Here is a 19,235-nt window from a genome sequence, read left to right on the forward strand (position 1 = left end):
TTTCTTTATTAACAGTCACGAGTAGGCTTACATTCGCACTTTAATGAAACTATGAAAATCCCCAAGTCGCCACACTCCGTTGCCTGTATAAAGGTGGAGGGAGAATTTAGCACTGCCACTGCACTTAACCAGCACGTCTTTCAGACTGTGCGAGGAAACCGGAACACCCGGAGGAAACCCACGCAGACACAGGGAGAATGTACAAACTCCACACAGACAGTGACCCAAGCCAGGAATCGAATCCAGGTCCTTGGCGCTGCAAGGCAGCAATGCTAACCACTATGCCACCATATTGCCTCTTACATAACTTACATTGGCCCGTGGTAAAAGCAGTGCCCCAGTTTTGGACTTCCCATTCTTGTTTTTGAATCTCTCTATGGCCTCATCCTTCCCTACCTCTGGGACCTCTTCCAGCCACACAACCCAGTGAAGTATCTGTGCTCCTCCCGAAGCATACATGATTTTAATTACACCTCTGTGGGTGACCGTGCCTTCATCTGCTACAATTCTAAAGCAGTCAAATTTCATCCCTAACCCTTTCTATTTTCTGTAAAACCTACCTCTTTGACCAAGTTGTTGGTAACTGCCCAAATATCATCTTACATTGTTTAGTATCAAATTTTTCTTTAAAACACACCTGTAAAGAGCTTTGGAGCATATTATGACCTGAAATGGCCTTCTTTTAATATAAGTTTGCAAAAGTAAAACGGCTGCACTACATCAAGAGAACAATGGGGAGGTGGTGGCATAGTGGTAATGTCACTGGAGTGGTAATCTAGAGTGCAATGGGGACACATGTTCAAATCCCACAAGGTGGACTTTAAATTCAGTTCAGTAAAAGCTGGTAATGGTGTCATAAAAACTGTTTCTTAAATCCCCTTTAGGGAAGGAAATCCTTGCCTGGACTGGTCTATATCTGACTCCAGACCCACAACAATTTGCTTGACTCTTAACTGCCCTCAAATGGGGCAGCACAGTGGTTACCGCTGCTACCCCACAGCGCCAGGGACCCGAGTTCGATTCCCGGCTTGGGTCACTGTCTGTGTGGAGTTTGCACGTTCTCCCTGCGTCTGTGTGGGTTTCCTCTGAGTGCTCTGGTTTCCTCGCACAGTATAAAGATGTGCAGGTTAGGTGGATTGGCCATGCTAAATTGTCCCTTAGCTAGTCCCCTGTCACTAAGGTAAATGCATGGGGTTGTGGGGATATGGCCTCGGTGAGATTGTGGTCGGTGTCGCTCAATGGGCCAAATAGCCTCCTGCTCTGTAGGATTTTATGTATTTCTATCTATGTATAAATGGCTTAACAATCCACTAGGGCTATTGGGGATGGGCAGCAAATGTTGGCTTTACCAGTGACACCCATATCCCATGCAAGAATAAATATATATGGTCATGTCATGATGTAACAGTCTGCCCTTTATATTAAAACAAAGGTATTTTACTCAAGGCATGATATGGAAGATCATTGGTATTTTTGAGAAATGCATTCACTGATAGTTTCCTAAATTGCAGCAATTATTTAGGAATAACAATACGCATGTATTTAGAATTCTGTAGTGGATAATCAATACCATTTTCTGTTATAATTTTGAAAACTGAAGTAAGAGATGTGTGTTTTTTTTTTAAATGTAGGATTTTGAGAAGCATGAAAGCATGGAATATCGGCCTCAGAAAAAAATGTTTGTAAAGTTAAAAGACTGTATTGAACTTTTTACAACAAAGGAGAAACTAGGTGCAGAGGACCCATGGTGAGTAATTTTATGTTGTTTTGGGTAGAATTGAAATGTAATTGATTGAAGATATTACTAAATTCTATGAACAGTGATTGTCAGCTGATCACAGTACCATAGAAATCTACGTTACACAAGGCAGCCATTTGGCCTGTTGTGTCACCAGTTGAAAAAGAGCTATGTGACCAATCCCATTTTCAGGTAGTGAGTGTCAGATCCCCAATATGCTCTGGGTGAAAAATCTTCCCAACAACTCTTAATCTTTCTACTAATTAAATTAAATATATGTCCCCTCAATACTGACCTGTGCTAAAGAAAATAGGTCCTTCCTATCCCACTCTATTTAAATCCCTCATGATTTTTGTACGCATCTTAAATTTTCTCTTCCTTTTTCCCAAAGAAAGCAACCTCAGCCTATCAAAGTGTTTCCCACAGCTCAAATTTTTTAATGCTGAAAACATCCTTGTTTGTCTCCTCTATATCCCCTCTACTGTGATTGCATCCTTCTTGTAATGACCAGCACTGCACACAGTCCTCTACCTGATGCCTAACTAGAGTTTTTTTTACATTTGTAGCATTGCTTCTTTCCTCTTATTCTAAATTCCTTAGTTAATGAAGGTAAGTATGTTGTACCTCACCTTAATCGCTATATCTTCCTGTCCAGCTACCTTCAGTGTATTGTGAACTTGCAGTCAGTTATATATTTAAGTGGTTGCATGATTGTTTTAAGAGCTGATCACATGATTTAATGGTGATGTCATTAGGATGTTGCAGACACTGCTTAGCTTTCAGTTTGTTTCTGTCCAGACAAAAGCTCCTAGAATTTACCTGTTGTGAATTACTTTGAATCTTATCCATATAGGTTGAATCACATAGATTTTGGGTGATTCCAAAGTGGACAACCTATTAAGATGCAGGTAGATACTGGTGCTGCTGTATCTTTAATTCCTCAGACTACAAACCAACCAAAATTGAAGCATCTTCCTTTAAAACTAGCTGACATGATTTTAAGGACATACATGGAAGGGATCATGCCATTAAAAAGCTGCATTTGGGATGCTTCTCCAAATGGATCGTGGCAATTTTCCAGCTCTACTTGGGCAATCATGGTTGGAGAAGATAAAGCTTAATGAATGCTGTTAACAGTTTGGTCAATGCCAAAACAGACCAACAGCCTCTTCTGGGTAAATACAAGACTGCATTCAAAGAGACACTGGGTTCAGTGAAAAGCTTCCAAGTGAAACTCAAGATAAAACATACTTGTCAACCAAAAAGTCTCAAAGCAAGAGTGGTGCCATATGTAATTCATAAGAACTAAGAGCAAGAGTAGGCCATCTGGATTCTCGAGCCTGCTCTGGAATTCAATAAGATCATGGTTGATCTTTTTGTGGACTCAGCTCCACTTATCCGCCCGCTCATTTAATTCCTTCACTGCTCAAAAATCTATCTTTGCCTTAAAAGCATTCAACGAAGTAGCCTGAACAGCTTCATTGGGCAGGGAATTCCATAGATTCACAACCTTTTGGATGAAGAAGTTCCTCCTCAACTCAGTCCTAAATCTGCTGGCCCTTATTTTGAGGCTATGCCCCCTAGTTCTAGTTTCACCTGCCGGAGGAAACAACTTCCTTGCTTCTATCTTATTTATTCCCTTCATTATTTTACATGTTTCTATAAGATCTCCCTCATTCTTCTAAATTCCAATGAGTGTTGTCTCAGTCTCTCCTCATAAGCCAACCCTCTCAACTCCGGAATCAACCTCGTGAATCACCTCTGCATCTGCAGTGCCAGTATAATTCTTCCCAAGGTTAAAGAACAATTAATTCACCTAGGTAACAGTGGTGTGTTAGAGCCAATTGCAGTGAGTGACTGGGCAACCACCATAACTAAAACATAGAACATTACAGAGCAGTACAGGCCCTTCGACCTTCGATGTTGCACCAACCAGTGGAACCACTCTAATGACACTGTAACCTAAATTATTCCAATATTATCCGTATGTCTGTCCAATGACCATTTGAATGCCCTTAAAGTTGGCGAGCCCACTACTGCTGCAGGCAGGGCATTCCACGCCCTTACTACCTCTGAGTAAAGAACCTACCTCTGACACCCATCCTATATTTATCACCCCTCAATTTAAAACTATGTCCCCTCGTGTTAGCCATCACCATCCGAGGAAAAAGGCTCTCACTGTCCACCCAATCTAATCCTCTGATCATCTTGTATGCCTCAATTAAGTCACCTCTTAACCTTCTTCTCTGTAACAAAAACAACCTCAAGTCCCTCAGTGTTTCCTCATAAGACCTTCCCACCATACCAGGCAACATCTTGGTAAATCTCCTCTGCACCCTTTCCAATACTTCGACATCTTTCCTATAATGCAGCGACCAGAACTGTACGCAATACTCCAAGTGCGGCCGCACTGGAGTTTTGAACAGCTGCGACATGATCTCATGGCTCCGAAACGCAATCCCTCTATCAATAAAAGCTAACACGCATACACCTTCTTAACAACCCTATCAACTTGGGTGCCAACTTTCAGGGATCTGTGCACATAGACAGCGAGATCTCTCTGCTCATCCACACTACCAAGAGTCTTTCCATTAGCCCAGTACTCTGTAATCCTGTTACTCCTCCCAAAGTGAATCACCTTACACTTGTCCGCATTAAACTCCATTTGCCACCTCTCAGCCCAACTCTGCCGCTTATCTATGTCCCTCTGCAAACTGCAACATCCATCCGCACTGTCCACAATTTCTCCGACTTTAGTGTCATCCGCTGTCACAAAATCAGATGGTTCAGTTCCTATTTGTGGTGATTTTAAAACAACCATAAATCCAGTGTTGTGTGTTGATCAATATCCGCTTCCATTAATTGAAGGTTTGTTTACTGGGTTATCAGGTGGGCAGAAATTTCCCAAGCTTGATGTTTCACAAGCATGTCTACAAATGACTGTGACCGTTGAGCCTTGACCATTGCATACAATCGTTACTCATTAAGGTCTTTTTTATTATAAAAGATTGCCTTTTGGACTAGCCCTGCTCTAAAGGTCAACTCTCTGGTGTAGAGTGGCACCTGATTGATATTCTAATTATGGGGTCCGGCAAACAGGAGCACTTGATTAATTTAGAAGCAACATTGGGATGTCTTCCAGTACGTGGTCTGCATATCAAGAAAGGAAAGTGTGATTTGTTTTCCCAGACATTATTCCGATATTTGGGTTACGTTGTTGATAGTAGAGGCCTCCATAAAGCACTTAGAAAGATGGATGCTGGTTTAGAGGCATCATGTCCGAATAATGTGACACAAAGCTCCCATTCTTTTCATTTTCTTTAAAACCTACAACACCAAACATAGTACATTACAAATTATTTTGATCCACTATATCTGGTATCCTACCATTATATTCTCCTTTGCTCTGTTTACACTCCTAAATAAATGACTTCACGTAAGAGGTTGAGTTTAAATTGATACTTTTCTGACCAGCCCATTGATTTCTTCCTTCGGTGGTCAGCTTTTCTCCCCCCACCCGAATATGAACCACTTTGCCATTCTTTTGCAAACTTAAAAAAAAAGTAAGGAGCCTTGTGGAATCCCACTGGAAATTGCCTCCCTAAATCACTCAATAACCATTACCGTTTGTTTTTTGCCACTGAGTCAATTTTGAATCCAACTTGCCACTCTCCCTTGGATCTCGTGTGGTTTTGCTTTTCTGATCAGGTGCAACATAATCAAAAATCTTGCCAGAATCCACGTCATTCTGGGTTTATTCAGCCAAATGGTTTATTTGACCATTTCCAATGGAATCAACAACTTTTCTTAAAAATAATTTTAAAAATGGAAAGCTTGCATGGAAGGCCTATACGTGTCCAAGTTTAGGTGAGGGATTGCACAAAAGATTGCATCTTGAAGCAATTTAAGTTTGGGAGCTGTGAAAAACTATGTTAATTGGAACTGCTGCAGATGGAAGTCAAAATGAAGCTTCCTAGATTAATGAACACACATCACCAGGCTGGTTCCAGGGATGGCGGGACTGATATATGAGGAGAGATTGACTAGGTTAGAATTGTTTTTGTTGGAGTTCAGACGAATGGGCGGGGCGGTGTGGGGGGAGAAAATCTCCTGGAACTTCTAAAATTCTAACAGGACTGGACAGGGTAGATGTAGGAAGGATGTACCCGATGGTGGGGGTGTCCAGAACCAGGAGATCACAGCCTGAGGATTCAGGGTAGACCATTTAGGACGTGGATGAGGAGACATTTCTTCACGCAGAGAGTGGTGAGCCTGTGGAGTTCATTACCACAGGAAGTAGTTGATGCCAAAACATTGAATGTATTCAAGAGGCGACTGGATATAGCACTTGGGGCATATGGGATCAGAGGTTATGGGGAGAAAGTTGGATGAGGTTATTGAGTTGGATGATCCGCTATGATCGTGATGAATGACAGAGCAGGCTCAAAGGGCCAAATGGCTGCCTCCTACTCCTATCTTCTGTGTTTCTATCATCAATCTGCTGTTATTGCTCCTGAAGTTGTTCTTGTGCTGGTTGTGAAGATTTGTGGTGCTCTGTCTTGCGTGGTGTGTCCACGTTTATGTTTGTAACTCTCTTGTTTTTACGCCTCATTGCATTGCTTACATGAGTGGGCTTAGCATCTGGTATTTCCATCTATATTCTTGTTTGCTTCAACATAATATCACAGTTGGTTTATTCATGGTGGAGGTGAGGCTTTTTGTTTAACAAGTATTTTGTGTCTCAAGTACATCAGTCTCAACTGTAGAAGATTTTACTGAATACTTTGCTCTCAGAAACTGTGAAACTTAAGCCTTTTAATTGTACACCTGATGATCATAGAGGAAAGGGTTTTTTCTTATGGATTGGAGGGATTACTGTTTGATGAAGGAGAAGAAATTAAAGAACAGTACATTTTTTTCCAATTGTTTCCCTTCAGGTACTGTCCAAACTGCAAACAACATCAGCAAGCCACCAAAAAACTGGACCTGTGGTCATTACCCCCTGTGTTAGTGGTACACTTGAAGCGATTTTCCTATAGTCGTTACTGGCGAGACAAGCTGGACACACTGGTTGATTTTCCTATTAGGTATGTCTCAAAGTAACTTGAATCTGGGCATGTTTCTCCTGATTAGATAGGTGCAAACGTTTAGATGCGTAGCAGGGTTTCACTTCTGAATTGTTGCTGCAGATAGTACTAATGGTCTCTGTGTTAAATTCACACACTCTTAAATTCACCCAGGTTTGACATTGCTAAAGCTGCAGGTTCAAGTCCCGGGGTTGTCTTACCTAAATGATGACAAGCTAGTATAGTATGGTGCAGGCACCTTAGTTTAAGATATCAGCAATGTAAATGGAGTTTATTCTTGGCATTGGCAGTATTTGACACTGACCTGGTTAGATGTGTGTGTGTTGCACAGGGGGGAGACTGACCTGCCCAGTGCTGACATTTTGGGGTAAAATTAGTTTACTCTGGTGCCACAAAACAGCAGCCAGTTGCACACCGAACCACATTTTATTTAACATTGACTTAGAAAATATTGAAGATTTTAAAGTTCAAACCAAATAAGAATAACATTGAAACTAGCAGTGTCTGCAAAGAGTTTGCTATCTGGCTCTGTAAAATTCAAAGGAAGATTGGATCTCAGGCTGCCAACTCACAATCTGCCCAATTTCCTATGTTGGTATTGAGCACTTGTCACTCCCTTCATATTGTTCATATCTAAACTGGCAACAGTACAGACTACAATGGTCCTGGAGAAGTTAACCATCTACTTACTTAAAGGAGGGTGCTCTGCTGTAATGGGAAGTGACTGATGCACCATGTTAGAAAATCCACAGATTAATCAAATTAAAATTATAGAGCTCTTCAAAATTCTGACGGTTTTCATTTGGGTAGACATAGTAATAATGTTTCAACTTATACAGGAGATCAAATGGAAGGGTCATGAACATAAAATAGTCACTAGTAAATCAAATAAAGAATTTAAGAAAAACTTATTTACCCAGAGGAACTCTGCTACAAGGAGTGAAGTCAATAGCACTTGAGGGGAAACTAGATATGCACACAAGGGGGCAAGCAACAAGATAAAGTTTTAAGTTTATTTATCGTGTCACAAGTAGACTTACATTAACATTGCAATTAAGTTACTGTGAAAATTCCCTCCTCGCTACACTCTGGCGCCTGTTCAGGCACACTGAGGGAGAATTTAGCATGGCCAATGCTCCGAACCAGCATCTCTTTCAGACTGTGGGAGGAAAACGGAGTACCCAGAGGAAATCCACGCAGGCAGAGAGAGAACATGCAAACTCTGCACAGACAGTGACCCAACAGAAAATCGAACAGGGTCCCTGACATTGTGAGACAGCACTGCTAACCACTATGCCCTGCACTGTGCCATATTGCAGCCCTGAAATGAACAGTGGAATGAGGCTTTTGTGGAGTATAAACACCACAAATCTGTTGAACCAAATAACCTATTTCTCAGCTGTTACTGTCTATGTAATATCAGAGAAGCGGGTTATAACTACTGCAGGACAATTTTTAAGGATTCTGTCCCTGTGTTGCTTAGGCTTGGGGCATTAACACCAGTCTCACAGAATAATGGGCCCTTGGCTTGTGCCATTGACCACCACTTTGTTCAGTTCCCAGACCATTCTGGGGAACACGGATGGGGATCAGGCAATGGACCTTTACTGTACTGCCACCACGGGTAAGAGACAGACAAGGAAGCAAATGTGTTGGGCAAAACCAGGACCAAGTCAGTCAAGGGCAATGAGAGACAGAACCTGGAAAGAGCTCACTAACAAAGAAGGAACTGGGGACCAGTGTAGAGATATGAGATTAAAAATTGAGGCACCTCATTAGAACAAATGTACTGAAGTAGGGTTATAGCAGTCCTTCCCCTTTGTTATTTTTGACTTTTTAATCTAAAAAATGGGCGATAAAAGGAGTTTTATTCAATCTGCACTTATAACATTTACATAGAGTAAGATTGCATTTGAGATTTGTACGTTTACGCAGGATGGTTGAAAATGGATGATAATTTATTATATATGTGAAGACATTCTATCAAAAACTAGTGCTAATGTCTGCAAGTAGGGCATTTTTAGAGTTGTGCACAAGTAAATGTTAACGTAATTCTTCTTTTTCAATAGTGATTTAGACATGTCTGAGTTTCTTATCAATCCAAATGCTGGTCGTTGTGAATATAATTTGATTGCTGTGTCAAATCACTACGGTGGAATGGGTGGAGGACATTGTAAGTATTCTGAATCGAATTCTGTGTTTATATATATGTCAGTGGTGGCCTGTAAATACGTACCATCCAACTATTGTGCAATCACCCTGATAGCCTTCAAAAGTCACAGACTGTTAACTGACACTAATTCTAGGCCCCCATTGAAATGAAATTCTCTATAAATTGTCAAGTTGCTTATCCGATATCATAGATCATTGAATCATACAGTGCAGAAGGAGGCCTTTCGGCCCATTGAGTCTGCATCGACCACAATCCCACCCAGGTCCTATCCCGTAACCCCACGCATTTACCCTAGCTAGTTCCCCTGACACTAAAGGATAATTTAGCATGGCCAATTCACCTAATATATACAGAATATATAAGCAGAAATTTCTTTCTGTTACGTACGAAGAAAAACCAATGCCAATGTCTTTGGTCCCCACCACAAACGCTGTAGCCTAGACACTGACTTCATCACTCTCCACAGAACTTCCTGAGATTGAATCAGACTGTTCACATCCTAGGTGTCATACTTGAACTTGGTATGAGTTTCTGAATACACATCCACACCATCAGTGTCTGTCTATTTCCATTTAGGAAAGATCCCTGAGTCTACTGTTGCTGATACCCTTCTGCACATCTTTGTTATCTTTAAGCTTGACAATTACAACACAATCCAAGTTTGCCTCCCTATCTAAATGCTACCTTCTGTAAACTGGCAGTCATCCAAAACTCTGCTGCCCATGCACCAGGTCCTATATGCCCCATTATTGACAGATTGGCTCCTGGTTAAGCAATGCTTCAATGATAAAATTCTCACCTTTGTTTCAAATCCCACCATGCCTTCACCCTTCCCAAACTGTAATTTTCTCCAACTCCACATTCCTCAAAGATATCTGCACACATCTAATTCAGGCTTCTTGAGTTCTGATTTTAATTGTGCCATCATTGGTGGCCATGCTTTTAGCTGCCAAGGCCTTAAATTTAGAAATTCCCTCCCTCAGCCTCCCTACATCCTCCTTTCTGCTTTCAAGATGCTCCATAAAAATCTATGTCTCTGATCAAGCTTTTGGCCATCTGCCCTAAAACTTTCTTATGATTCAGTGTCAAATTTTGCTATGTAGTTGCTCATGTGAAATGCTTTGGTACAGTTTAATCCATTGAAAGCACTTCATTAATGCCAGTTGTTGATGACCAGGATTAATTTTGGGTCTGTTAAAATGTCTTGACTGGTATAAATGTTGGATCTCCGTTGAAGCCAACATACTGAATGCTGATTGACTAGCGTTAAAGTTTCAACTTGCTGTGATGGCTCTGCTTTGATTTCCCCCTCAGCTGCAGACAAGGCACCACATTTACTGTCAAAATCTAGTACGAGCAGTACATCAAAGATGACCTTTTATTTAAGGTGCTGGCTGAGGAAACCATTTATTTTCCTCCTCAGTCTGGAACATCGTTTGGCCTCAACAGATCTCACTGAATGCTTTGCTTTCACAGCAAAGCACCCACATCACAAGAGTCACTATTATCTGTGAATTGGGCAATTGATCGCTCCAAAATATCAAGGCCACTTTGTAGTGAGGATTATTAAGAGTGGGCCACAACACAGTGTTGAGCATAATTTCAGAGTCAGATTTCTCCCACAAAAACTTTCTTTTTCTGAAATTTTTCTGCTAAGCATGTGCTTTTTCAAAGCAGAAATCTGTACACTCCCGAGATAAAAATTGGGTGGTGGTGGGACAGGGTGCATGGCAATGTGGTTACTGGTTTAAGTTGATGATAACGAAGAACTGGTAAAGGTTGATTCTTCTGTGCCAAGATGTCCTTGTATGGCAGTTATGGAGTGCTCAAATAATGAGCCAGCTAACTGGGCTGCTTCCCCCGTCCTGATTTTGTTGTTTTAGTCAGTGTGCAGTGATTTAAAAATAATGAATCCATTTATTTTAGGCGTTAAGTTAAAGATTGTATTAAATTTAGAAGAATAGAAAATATTCCAGAGTATTTCTAGCCCACACTTTCTATTTTCGTTCTGCTAACTTGCCTCTATCCCAGACACAGCCTTTGCCAAGAACAAAGATGACAATAAGTGGTACTATTTTGATGACACCAGCGTTTCATCAGCAACAGAAGACCAAATAGTGGCAAGTATTTTTTTTCAATAATATTATCCCTCATAACAAAATGTTGCATTGTATTAATAACTGGTTGCACAAATTGGTATGAGACAGCAATATATCCAAGCACAAGAGGCAAAAGTGAATGTTTTTCTGGCCAAAGTTTTTACCTGACAGTTGCAAATTTTTTATACTTCTGTCAATTTGTTATAAGTAAAGTTCTCAATTTATTTGACACCTTTCAAGCCCTTGAGGCATTCCAAAGTGCTTGCCTATGATGCACTTGTGAAGTGCATTTGGTGGTATAACAGGACAGATCTTACCAGAAAATTAAAAGGGTGATTTTGCCAGTGTAAACAAATATAACATCTATATAATGGGGAAGTGATGGCCTAGTAGTATTATCACTAGACTATTCATCCAGAAACTCAGCTCATGTTCCGGGGGACCCAGGTTTGGATCCCATCACGGCAGATGGATTAAAAAAAAATCTGGAATTAAGAATCTACTGATGACTATGATACGATTGTCGGAAAAACCCAGCTGGTTCATTAATGCCTTTTAGGGAAGTAAGTCTGCCATCCTTACCCAGCCTGGGCCTACATGTGATTCTAGAGCCACAGCAATGTGGTTGACTTTCAGCTGCCCTCCAAGGGCAACTAGGGATGGGCAATAAATGCTAGTCAGCTAGTGACGCCCTTATCCCACAAATGAATAAAAAAAATTTGTGCACAGCAGACTGTTCCAAAAAGTAGGATAGATTATTAGAATATCAGTACTAATGTTTGAGGGATTGATGTTTCCCCATCACTGAGGATCCCACGAATTTTCTTCATACAATGCAATGGGATTCCATACATCTAGCAGTGTATAGTCATGGTTTAACATCTCATCTGAAATATGGCATTCCTGATAATACTCCTTTTCAAAAGGCCAATTTCAGAAAGCCAGTTGATGAAGGATAGAATTGAAGCTTATGCATATTTTCTATATTTCTTTACAGTTACACACATAAGCATACACTTCCTAAATCAGCAGACATAATTTCAGCTTACCTGTTAAATGATTCACGTGAATCGCCAATTAATGCCCATCACTGCATACAATTAAATACAATTGATGTACAGTTTGCTCTTGATACAGCTACGATGTCAATCAGGACTCTAGTGTCTGGGCTAGAGTTGGATCCATGGCTCCTTCACTGTTGCGTGAAAGTGCTGCCACTGAGCCATTTTCTGATTCCTAAGACACCTGCAGCTCTTTGTATCATAACAAAAACAGAAAATGTTGGAAAATTTCAGCAGGCCTGACAGCATCCGTGGAGAGAGAATAGAGCCAACGTTTCAAATCTAAATGACCGTTTGTCTTCAGCTCTGACCAAGGGTCATCCAGACTCGAAACATTGGCTCTATTCACTCTCCGCAGATGCTGTCAGACCTGTTAAGATTTTCGTATGTAGAATCCTACAACGCAAAAGAAGACCATCCGGCCCATCAAGTCTGCATCGTCCACAATCCCAGCCAGGCCTATCCCCATAACCCCTTGCATTTGATCTGTCTAGCTCCCCTGACAGTAGGGAGCAATTTAACATGACCAATCCACCTAACCTGCACATCTTTGGACTGTGGGAGGAAACCCATGCAGACTCCACACAGACAGTCACCCAAGCCAGGAGTCAGACCCGGGTCCCTGACTCTGAGGCAGCAGTGCTAACCCCTGTGCCATCCAGCATTTTCTGTTCTTGTTTCAGATTCCACCCTCTACAGTATGTTGCTTTTATCTTTGTGTCATGTTTTGTGTTACCAATTGATATTTTTGCGCTCTCATTTGTACGTATTCCTGATCTCCTCCCATTATTTCCTTGCTGTGAAGATAATTGGTTTAGGAATGACTTGCCCACTAGCTGAAAGGAGGATGGATCTTTGAAGTTGGTTGGATATCCTTGAGATTGTTGAAGACTCCCTTTTTAAAAAAAAAGGAGCTAGAATCAGTAAAGCAAAATTCATGTTTGAATGTTTGTCACAGTTGGATTAAAATTTGAGTCATTTAAATGAGACAGTAGTACCTATGTTGGTGGCATTTGGGTCAATTCTGTTTTATTTTGTAAAACGGTTCAGCAAAGATTCTGCTGAAATTTGTTCAGGAAATTAAAGTTACTGAATTTGGTGTGAGCAGACACTGGCTAATAAACTTTCCCTTGTTCCTTTTTATTCTAATAGTCCAAAGCAGCTTACGTTCTCTTCTACCAGAGGCAAGATACAATCAGTGGCACAGGCTACTTTGCACACGATCATAGTGCTAAGAAGGAATCTTCTGCATCTTTAGGCATCCCGCGGGAGAGTGACGAGGACTGTAACGAGAACGATGTAGAGAATGAAAACTGCATGCACACAAACTGACAGCCGTGATGTCACGTTGAAACTCTCCCAACGCAGATTCCTGCTCCAGACACTGGAAAACCAGAAGCATACCACAAATTAAGAGCGAAAGATCATCCGGAAGAGGTGCTACATCAGCCTGAGCTAAAAGCCATTTTGGATTTTTCATGTTGAGATAGACTTAAGTGAATTACTTGAAGCTGAAGTGTATTAGAAACTTGATTAGAAGCTAATTGCGGTATATGATCCATGAAATCTATTTGTCTTACTGATGTATGCTGGTTCTTTACACTAAATATATGCAGAAATAATTAAGTGGTCCCCCTTCTTCACTCCTGTCTTGTTTTTGAAAATGTGCTAGTTAATCTCCAAAAAAAAAACACATCAGTTATTTTTGTAAAGATTGTGTCCATGAGCTAAAGTAAATAGCAAAGTGTGCAATTTACATGCCTTGCTTAAGCAGTAGAGAACATGAGCACTTAAAACTGAATAGACAGCTGGTTCACTAATTCAGTGCCATAGTTTGTCTAAACAATCATTGTAAGGCCCGTTGAAATTGAGGACTAGTGACAAAACTGCCGTTTGATTGTGCTGTGCAGTGACTTTCAAGTTCCCATAAAGCATCATCAATTGGCCTGTGTTATGGGGTTACTGTCCCAGGTAGGCAAACTTCAACACACTCACCTCGCAGAACTGCATAAAGCTTGCGTGCGTGCTGTGGACATTTGCAAAATCTACTTTAACCCTTTGAGGACTGCAGTGGCATTTCTGCACCAAATGGAGGAAATTACAATTAATGCTGATTCGAAGAATCAACAGTTTTTTTTTAAAGAAATGCTCAGCAGTCCCGTCATATTTCTGCAATCCCACCTTCCGAATGGTTGTGAGGTGCAGCGTCAGAAGTGAACAGAAAATCGTTTCTGCAGGTATTCTGTGACAGGAAACATATTTTGTAAACTGCAAACGAGCTTGCAGTACTCAGGGTTAAAAATGGAATGTCATAACAGATTAAATTGATGTGCTGGATAATTTTTCTTCTTTCGTTCAGCAAACTTGGTTTACACTCTACTTTTCGTGTACGACCGGGGGCCTAATGTGTAACTAGCTTCGTAACTTTCAAGTTATTGTATTAAGACTTACAGTCAAGCTGCGGATTACATTATCGAATTTGATAGACTAAGTGAGCAAGTGGGTTAATTTTATTTTAATTCCTTTTTGGAATTCACCATAGCCTTACAGCATATTAAATTGTGTGTAGTAAATATTTGCATGTTGCAGTAAAGGATTGTATATATTACTGAGTACATCTTGTTGAATTTATTAGTGAGCTGTACTTAAGGGGCCAGGATGCCAACAGCTTAGAGTGGGATTTTGATTTTTTTTCTGAATTGCTGCTTTCCATTTGATGTAGGTCGAAAGGATGTGTTTTTATTTGGTTTCTTACTGTCATTGGCAGAAACCGCATAATGCTTATGGAATTGCTCTGCTCTTTACCTAAGTCAACCGCTTTTGTGTCCCGTTGCCAATAAAAGAAATGATGGTCTTCGCTTTAAATGAAAACAAAGGAAAAACACACAGATTAAAAACTGATTTGAATGGTGTATTGTATAAATAAGTTCACTCTGTGAGTGCGCACTTGGTAAATTATTTTATTGAGATGTTATAGTTAAAGATATAGAAACACTATAGTCGACCAGGATGAGTTAAGTATGAGTCCAGAATGGCTTTGCTGAGTAACTTGATATTAGTGCTGATATTTCTCTCGATGTTTTACTATCCTATCTTTGCCTTTTTGATTTTATTCCCTCTTTGTTTTATAAAATGGAAGTCTCAGACCTCCAGCATGGTAAATACTTTTTGATTGCACTTCATTTCATTTGATTTTACATTTGAAACTTGCATGTCTGTTTATATAAATTTACAATAAAGTTATGCAAGGCCTTAGCTACTTCACTCTGTCTTGACAACTGGGTAAAGCATTACCGCAAGTTCAGTTGTCATTGGTACTTGGGGAATATAAACTGCACTGGGTATGGCCAGGTATTGTGTGGTAACACAAAATGTTTTTCAATGAAGGTTTACAAAGTTTCATACTTAGCATTAAACAATTTGCTCAATTCATGTGTCCTTAAACGGATAATTTATTGTTAAGATATATTTGTGGGAACTTTGAAATAAAATGGCATAACACGTGTATGCAATGATTGTAATCCTTACATATCAATAAAAATAGAAACAAAAGACCAGTCATGAAGGATGCTATGAACTGAAACTTTATAGGGTTTATCGGATAGTGTTAACATATGTATGGCTAAGGTGAGTGGGTCCTCTTGTTTAATGCAGCTTATGTCAATATAAATGTGGAGTTTTTGGCTAATGAAAATTAAAACCTACACAAATTGTCCGTGACATGAAGGAAGGTTAGCCACTGTAGGAATTGCATAATTCAGATGCCTGAGAATAAACCTTTTATGAAATTGGAAATGCCGTCTTCCACCTCAAAAGCTGATGCGGACGCATCAGCAGCAAAACCTTCAACCTTGGAGCCACACACAGTACTACTTGTACTGTTAAAATGGGCAGAAATGTGCTCAAGAGTCGCAAACTGTCCATTTCAGAATAGGAGAGGTCCCATCATCATCCGCAAGATGTGTACACAACGAAAAACAAGTTGTAGCACATGCACCTGGAAATGCCCAATTGGAATCTGAAAATGAAAGTTAATTTGAAGCTTCTGATGGGCCATTGTAAACTGCTGTCTTGTCTTCATAACTTTCCTCCCTAAACTTCTCTGCCTCTCTACCTCTTCCTGCTTGAAACCTCTGAGCAAGCTTTTCATCATCTCCCCTAACATTTCAATGCCAGTTTTTATTAATGCTTTTGTGAAATACTTTGGGATGTTTTACTCTGTTATAAGAGCTATATAAATGCAGTTGATGGTGGCTATCATGTGCTCTCATCTTCTGTCCCTCACCTCGGACATTATTTTCCCAGTGTCTGCGTGGGTTTTCTCCAGGTGTTCCAGTTTCCTCCCGCAGCCAAAGATGTGCTGGTTAGGTGGATTGGCCATGCTAAATTGCCCCTCAGAGGGACTAGCTAGGATAAATGCATGGGTTATGGGGATAGGGCCTGAATGGCATTGTGGTTGGTAAGGACTCAGTGGGCCAAATGGCGGCCTCCTGCACTGCAGAATTCTGAGTAATTGTGGCTAACAGGGAGTGTGGATGTAGTTGTTCCTCTGAACCAGCTACTTAGTACTGAGTAAAAACCGCCTCCCCTGCCACTTGTGAAAAAACATCTTGTTACACAATAGTGATTAAGGGCAATGCTTCCAGTGGATACCACCTTATCTTGCAATCCAAAGGATATAAGCTTAAAAAAAATCCAGGGCAGGATCATTTAACCCTAGTGTCTTGCCCTCACTTGGAAAGGACAGTTTAAACCATCCCAATCCCTGCTCTTCCCACAGCCCTGCAAGCTTTTCCTTCTCCAATTCGCTTTTGAAAGTTACTGTTGAATCTCTCTCCTCTATCCTTCCAAGCAGTACATTCCCGATCATCATTATTCCCTGCATTAAAAAATTCCCATTTACCCTCTTTTGGCAGTCAACACAAACTTTGTCCTCTGGTCATTGATTCTGGTTATCCTGAATCAGGACGATTTAAATTGTGAAGATTATTCTGGGTTAGAAACTTTCCTGCCAATTCAGCTCATGTGGGGGTCATTTGTGCATGATAGGAACAGGAGTAGGCAATTTGACCTCTTGAGCCTGCTCTGCCACTCGTGTCCCGTTTAAAAAGAAAAGGTAGGTACACCCATGGGTGTGGAAAACTTAATGGGGTACCATTAGTACCAACCTGTATCTGCACTCCGGTACCTCAGATGCACTCCATTACCAGTGCCTGCTGACCAACAGAAAGTGGTTAAAATCTGATGCTATAAACCTGTTAACACTGGAAGGTTGTGCATTACTGAATAGATGTTTCGAGTTTCTGTTGAGTTTCATTGGAACACACGGGCCAAGAACGAAGCATGGAATAGGATGGGGGTGGAAAATTAAAGTGGCAAGCATGTTAGCAACTGAGCAGTAGTGTTCAATGAACCTATCACTTGACCTACATTTGGGATCCTCAATGTAGAGGAACCTCACATTTTACCTGCAAGAATAAGTTTTTTAGATTTTTAATGGGCGGCACAGTGGTTAGCACTGCTACTTCACAGCACCAGGGACCCGGGTTCGATTCTCGGCTTGTCACTGTGTGGAGTTTGCACGTTCTCCCCGTGCCTGCATAGATTTCCTCCGATTTCCTCCCACATTCTGAAAGGGCACTGGTTAGGTACATTGAACTGAACAGGTGCCAGACTGTGGTGACTAGAGGAATTTCACAGTCATTTCATTGCAATGTTAATATAAGCCTTACTTGTAACGAATAAATAAGCTTTGCAAAGCTTGCACACCTTTTCGCAACATTAAAATTAAGAATTGTGGTTAAAAATCCTCCTCATCTCTATCTTAAATGGGTGATCCCCTACTCTGAGATAATGTCCTCTGGTCACAAGGAGAAACAACCTGACAGCATGTAACCTGTCAAAGCCCCTTGAGAATCCTGTGTGTTCAATAAAGTCACCTCATTCTTCTAAACTCCAATGAATACAATCTCAACCTCTCCATAAAAAAAATCCCTCATATCCTGGGTCAACTTAGTGAACCTTCTATGAATATACCCTATACTGAGGAATTCCCAGCTTAAAATTCTGTTGTCTTACCTCGCTAGTTAAACCCATCTACCTTGGCTGGATGTTTTCGTCACCTCTCTTAATGTGGCCGCTTTTGGCTTGGTGTCTTCTGCTGCTATGTCTGATTTTGACTTGATTTGATTTATTATTGTCACATGTACTGGTACATTGTTTCTTGCATGTTACACAGACAAAACATGCTGTTCATAGAGAAGGAAAGGAGAGGGCAGAATGTAGTGTTGCAGTCATAGCTAGGGTGTAAAAAAAGATCAATTTGGTGCGATGTAAGTCCATTCAAAAATCTGATGGCAGCAGGGAAGAAGCTGTTCATGAGTCAGTTGGTATGTGTCCTCAGACTTTTGTATCTCTTTCCTGATGGAAAAAGGTGGAAGAGAGTATGTCCGGGGTGCATGTGTTCCTTGATTACATAGGCTGCTTTTTCAAGGTAGCTGGAAATGTAGAGTGTGTCAGTGGAGGGACCAGGACAGGTTGTTGGTGATCTAGACATCTAAAAACTTGAAGCTTTCGACCATTTCCATTTTATCCCTATTGATGTAGACAGGGGCATGACCTCCACTATGCTTCCTGAAGTCGATGACTATCTCCTTCATTTTAACATTAGGGGAGAGATTATTGTCGCCGCACCAGTTCACCAGATTCTCTATCTCATTCCTGTACTCTGTCTCATCATTGTTTGAGATCTGACACTACCATGGTGTCGTCAGCAAACTTGAAAATCAAGTTGATGGGGAATTTGGCCACACCGTCATCGGTGTATACCAAGTATAGGAAGGGACTGAGAACACGGTCTTGTGGGCAGCAGTGTTGAGGATGATCATGGAGGAGATGTCCTTACTGATCCTAGTCTGAGAGTTAGGAAGTTGAGGATCCAGAATACCTGTGACGGTATGTTGCATTTTCTTTCTCAAATTCATCTTTCAGTTCGGAAGTGAAATCACGTGCTCTATTTTTGTATGTAGCTGGTCATCTGACTTGCCAATCGTGATGTCATTTGCAGTGGTAATAGGT

At 40.8% G+C, this 19,235-nt stretch overlaps 1 protein-coding gene across 5 annotated transcripts in view; it reads left to right on the top strand.

Annotated features, from left to right (window-relative positions):
- The window catches only part of LOC145344246 (ubiquitin carboxyl-terminal hydrolase 15-like), a 115,650-nt gene extending 97,687 nt beyond the window's left edge, over positions 1-17,963 (top strand). For all 5 annotated transcript variants that reach the window (XM_080191276.1, XM_080191277.1, XM_080191278.1 and 2 more), the window contains 5 exons: positions 1,632-1,747; positions 6,676-6,825; positions 8,895-8,998; positions 11,030-11,118; positions 13,311-17,963. In XM_080191276.1, the coding sequence (XP_080047402.1) occupies positions 1,632-1,747; positions 6,676-6,825; positions 8,895-8,998; positions 11,030-11,118; positions 13,311-13,490 (639 nt within the window). In that variant the 3' untranslated portion in view covers positions 13,491-17,963. The remainder of the gene's footprint in view (positions 1-1,631; positions 1,748-6,675; positions 6,826-8,894; positions 8,999-11,029; positions 11,119-13,310) is intronic.
- The last annotated feature ends 1,272 nt before the right edge of the window (positions 17,964-19,235 follow it).

This window comes from Carcharhinus amblyrhynchos, chromosome 6, assembly GCF_965287045.1.
Source record: "Carcharhinus amblyrhynchos chromosome 6, sCarAmb.v2.hapA, whole genome shotgun sequence".
Lineage (NCBI taxonomy): Eukaryota > Metazoa > Chordata > Chondrichthyes > Carcharhiniformes > Carcharhinidae > Carcharhinus > Carcharhinus amblyrhynchos.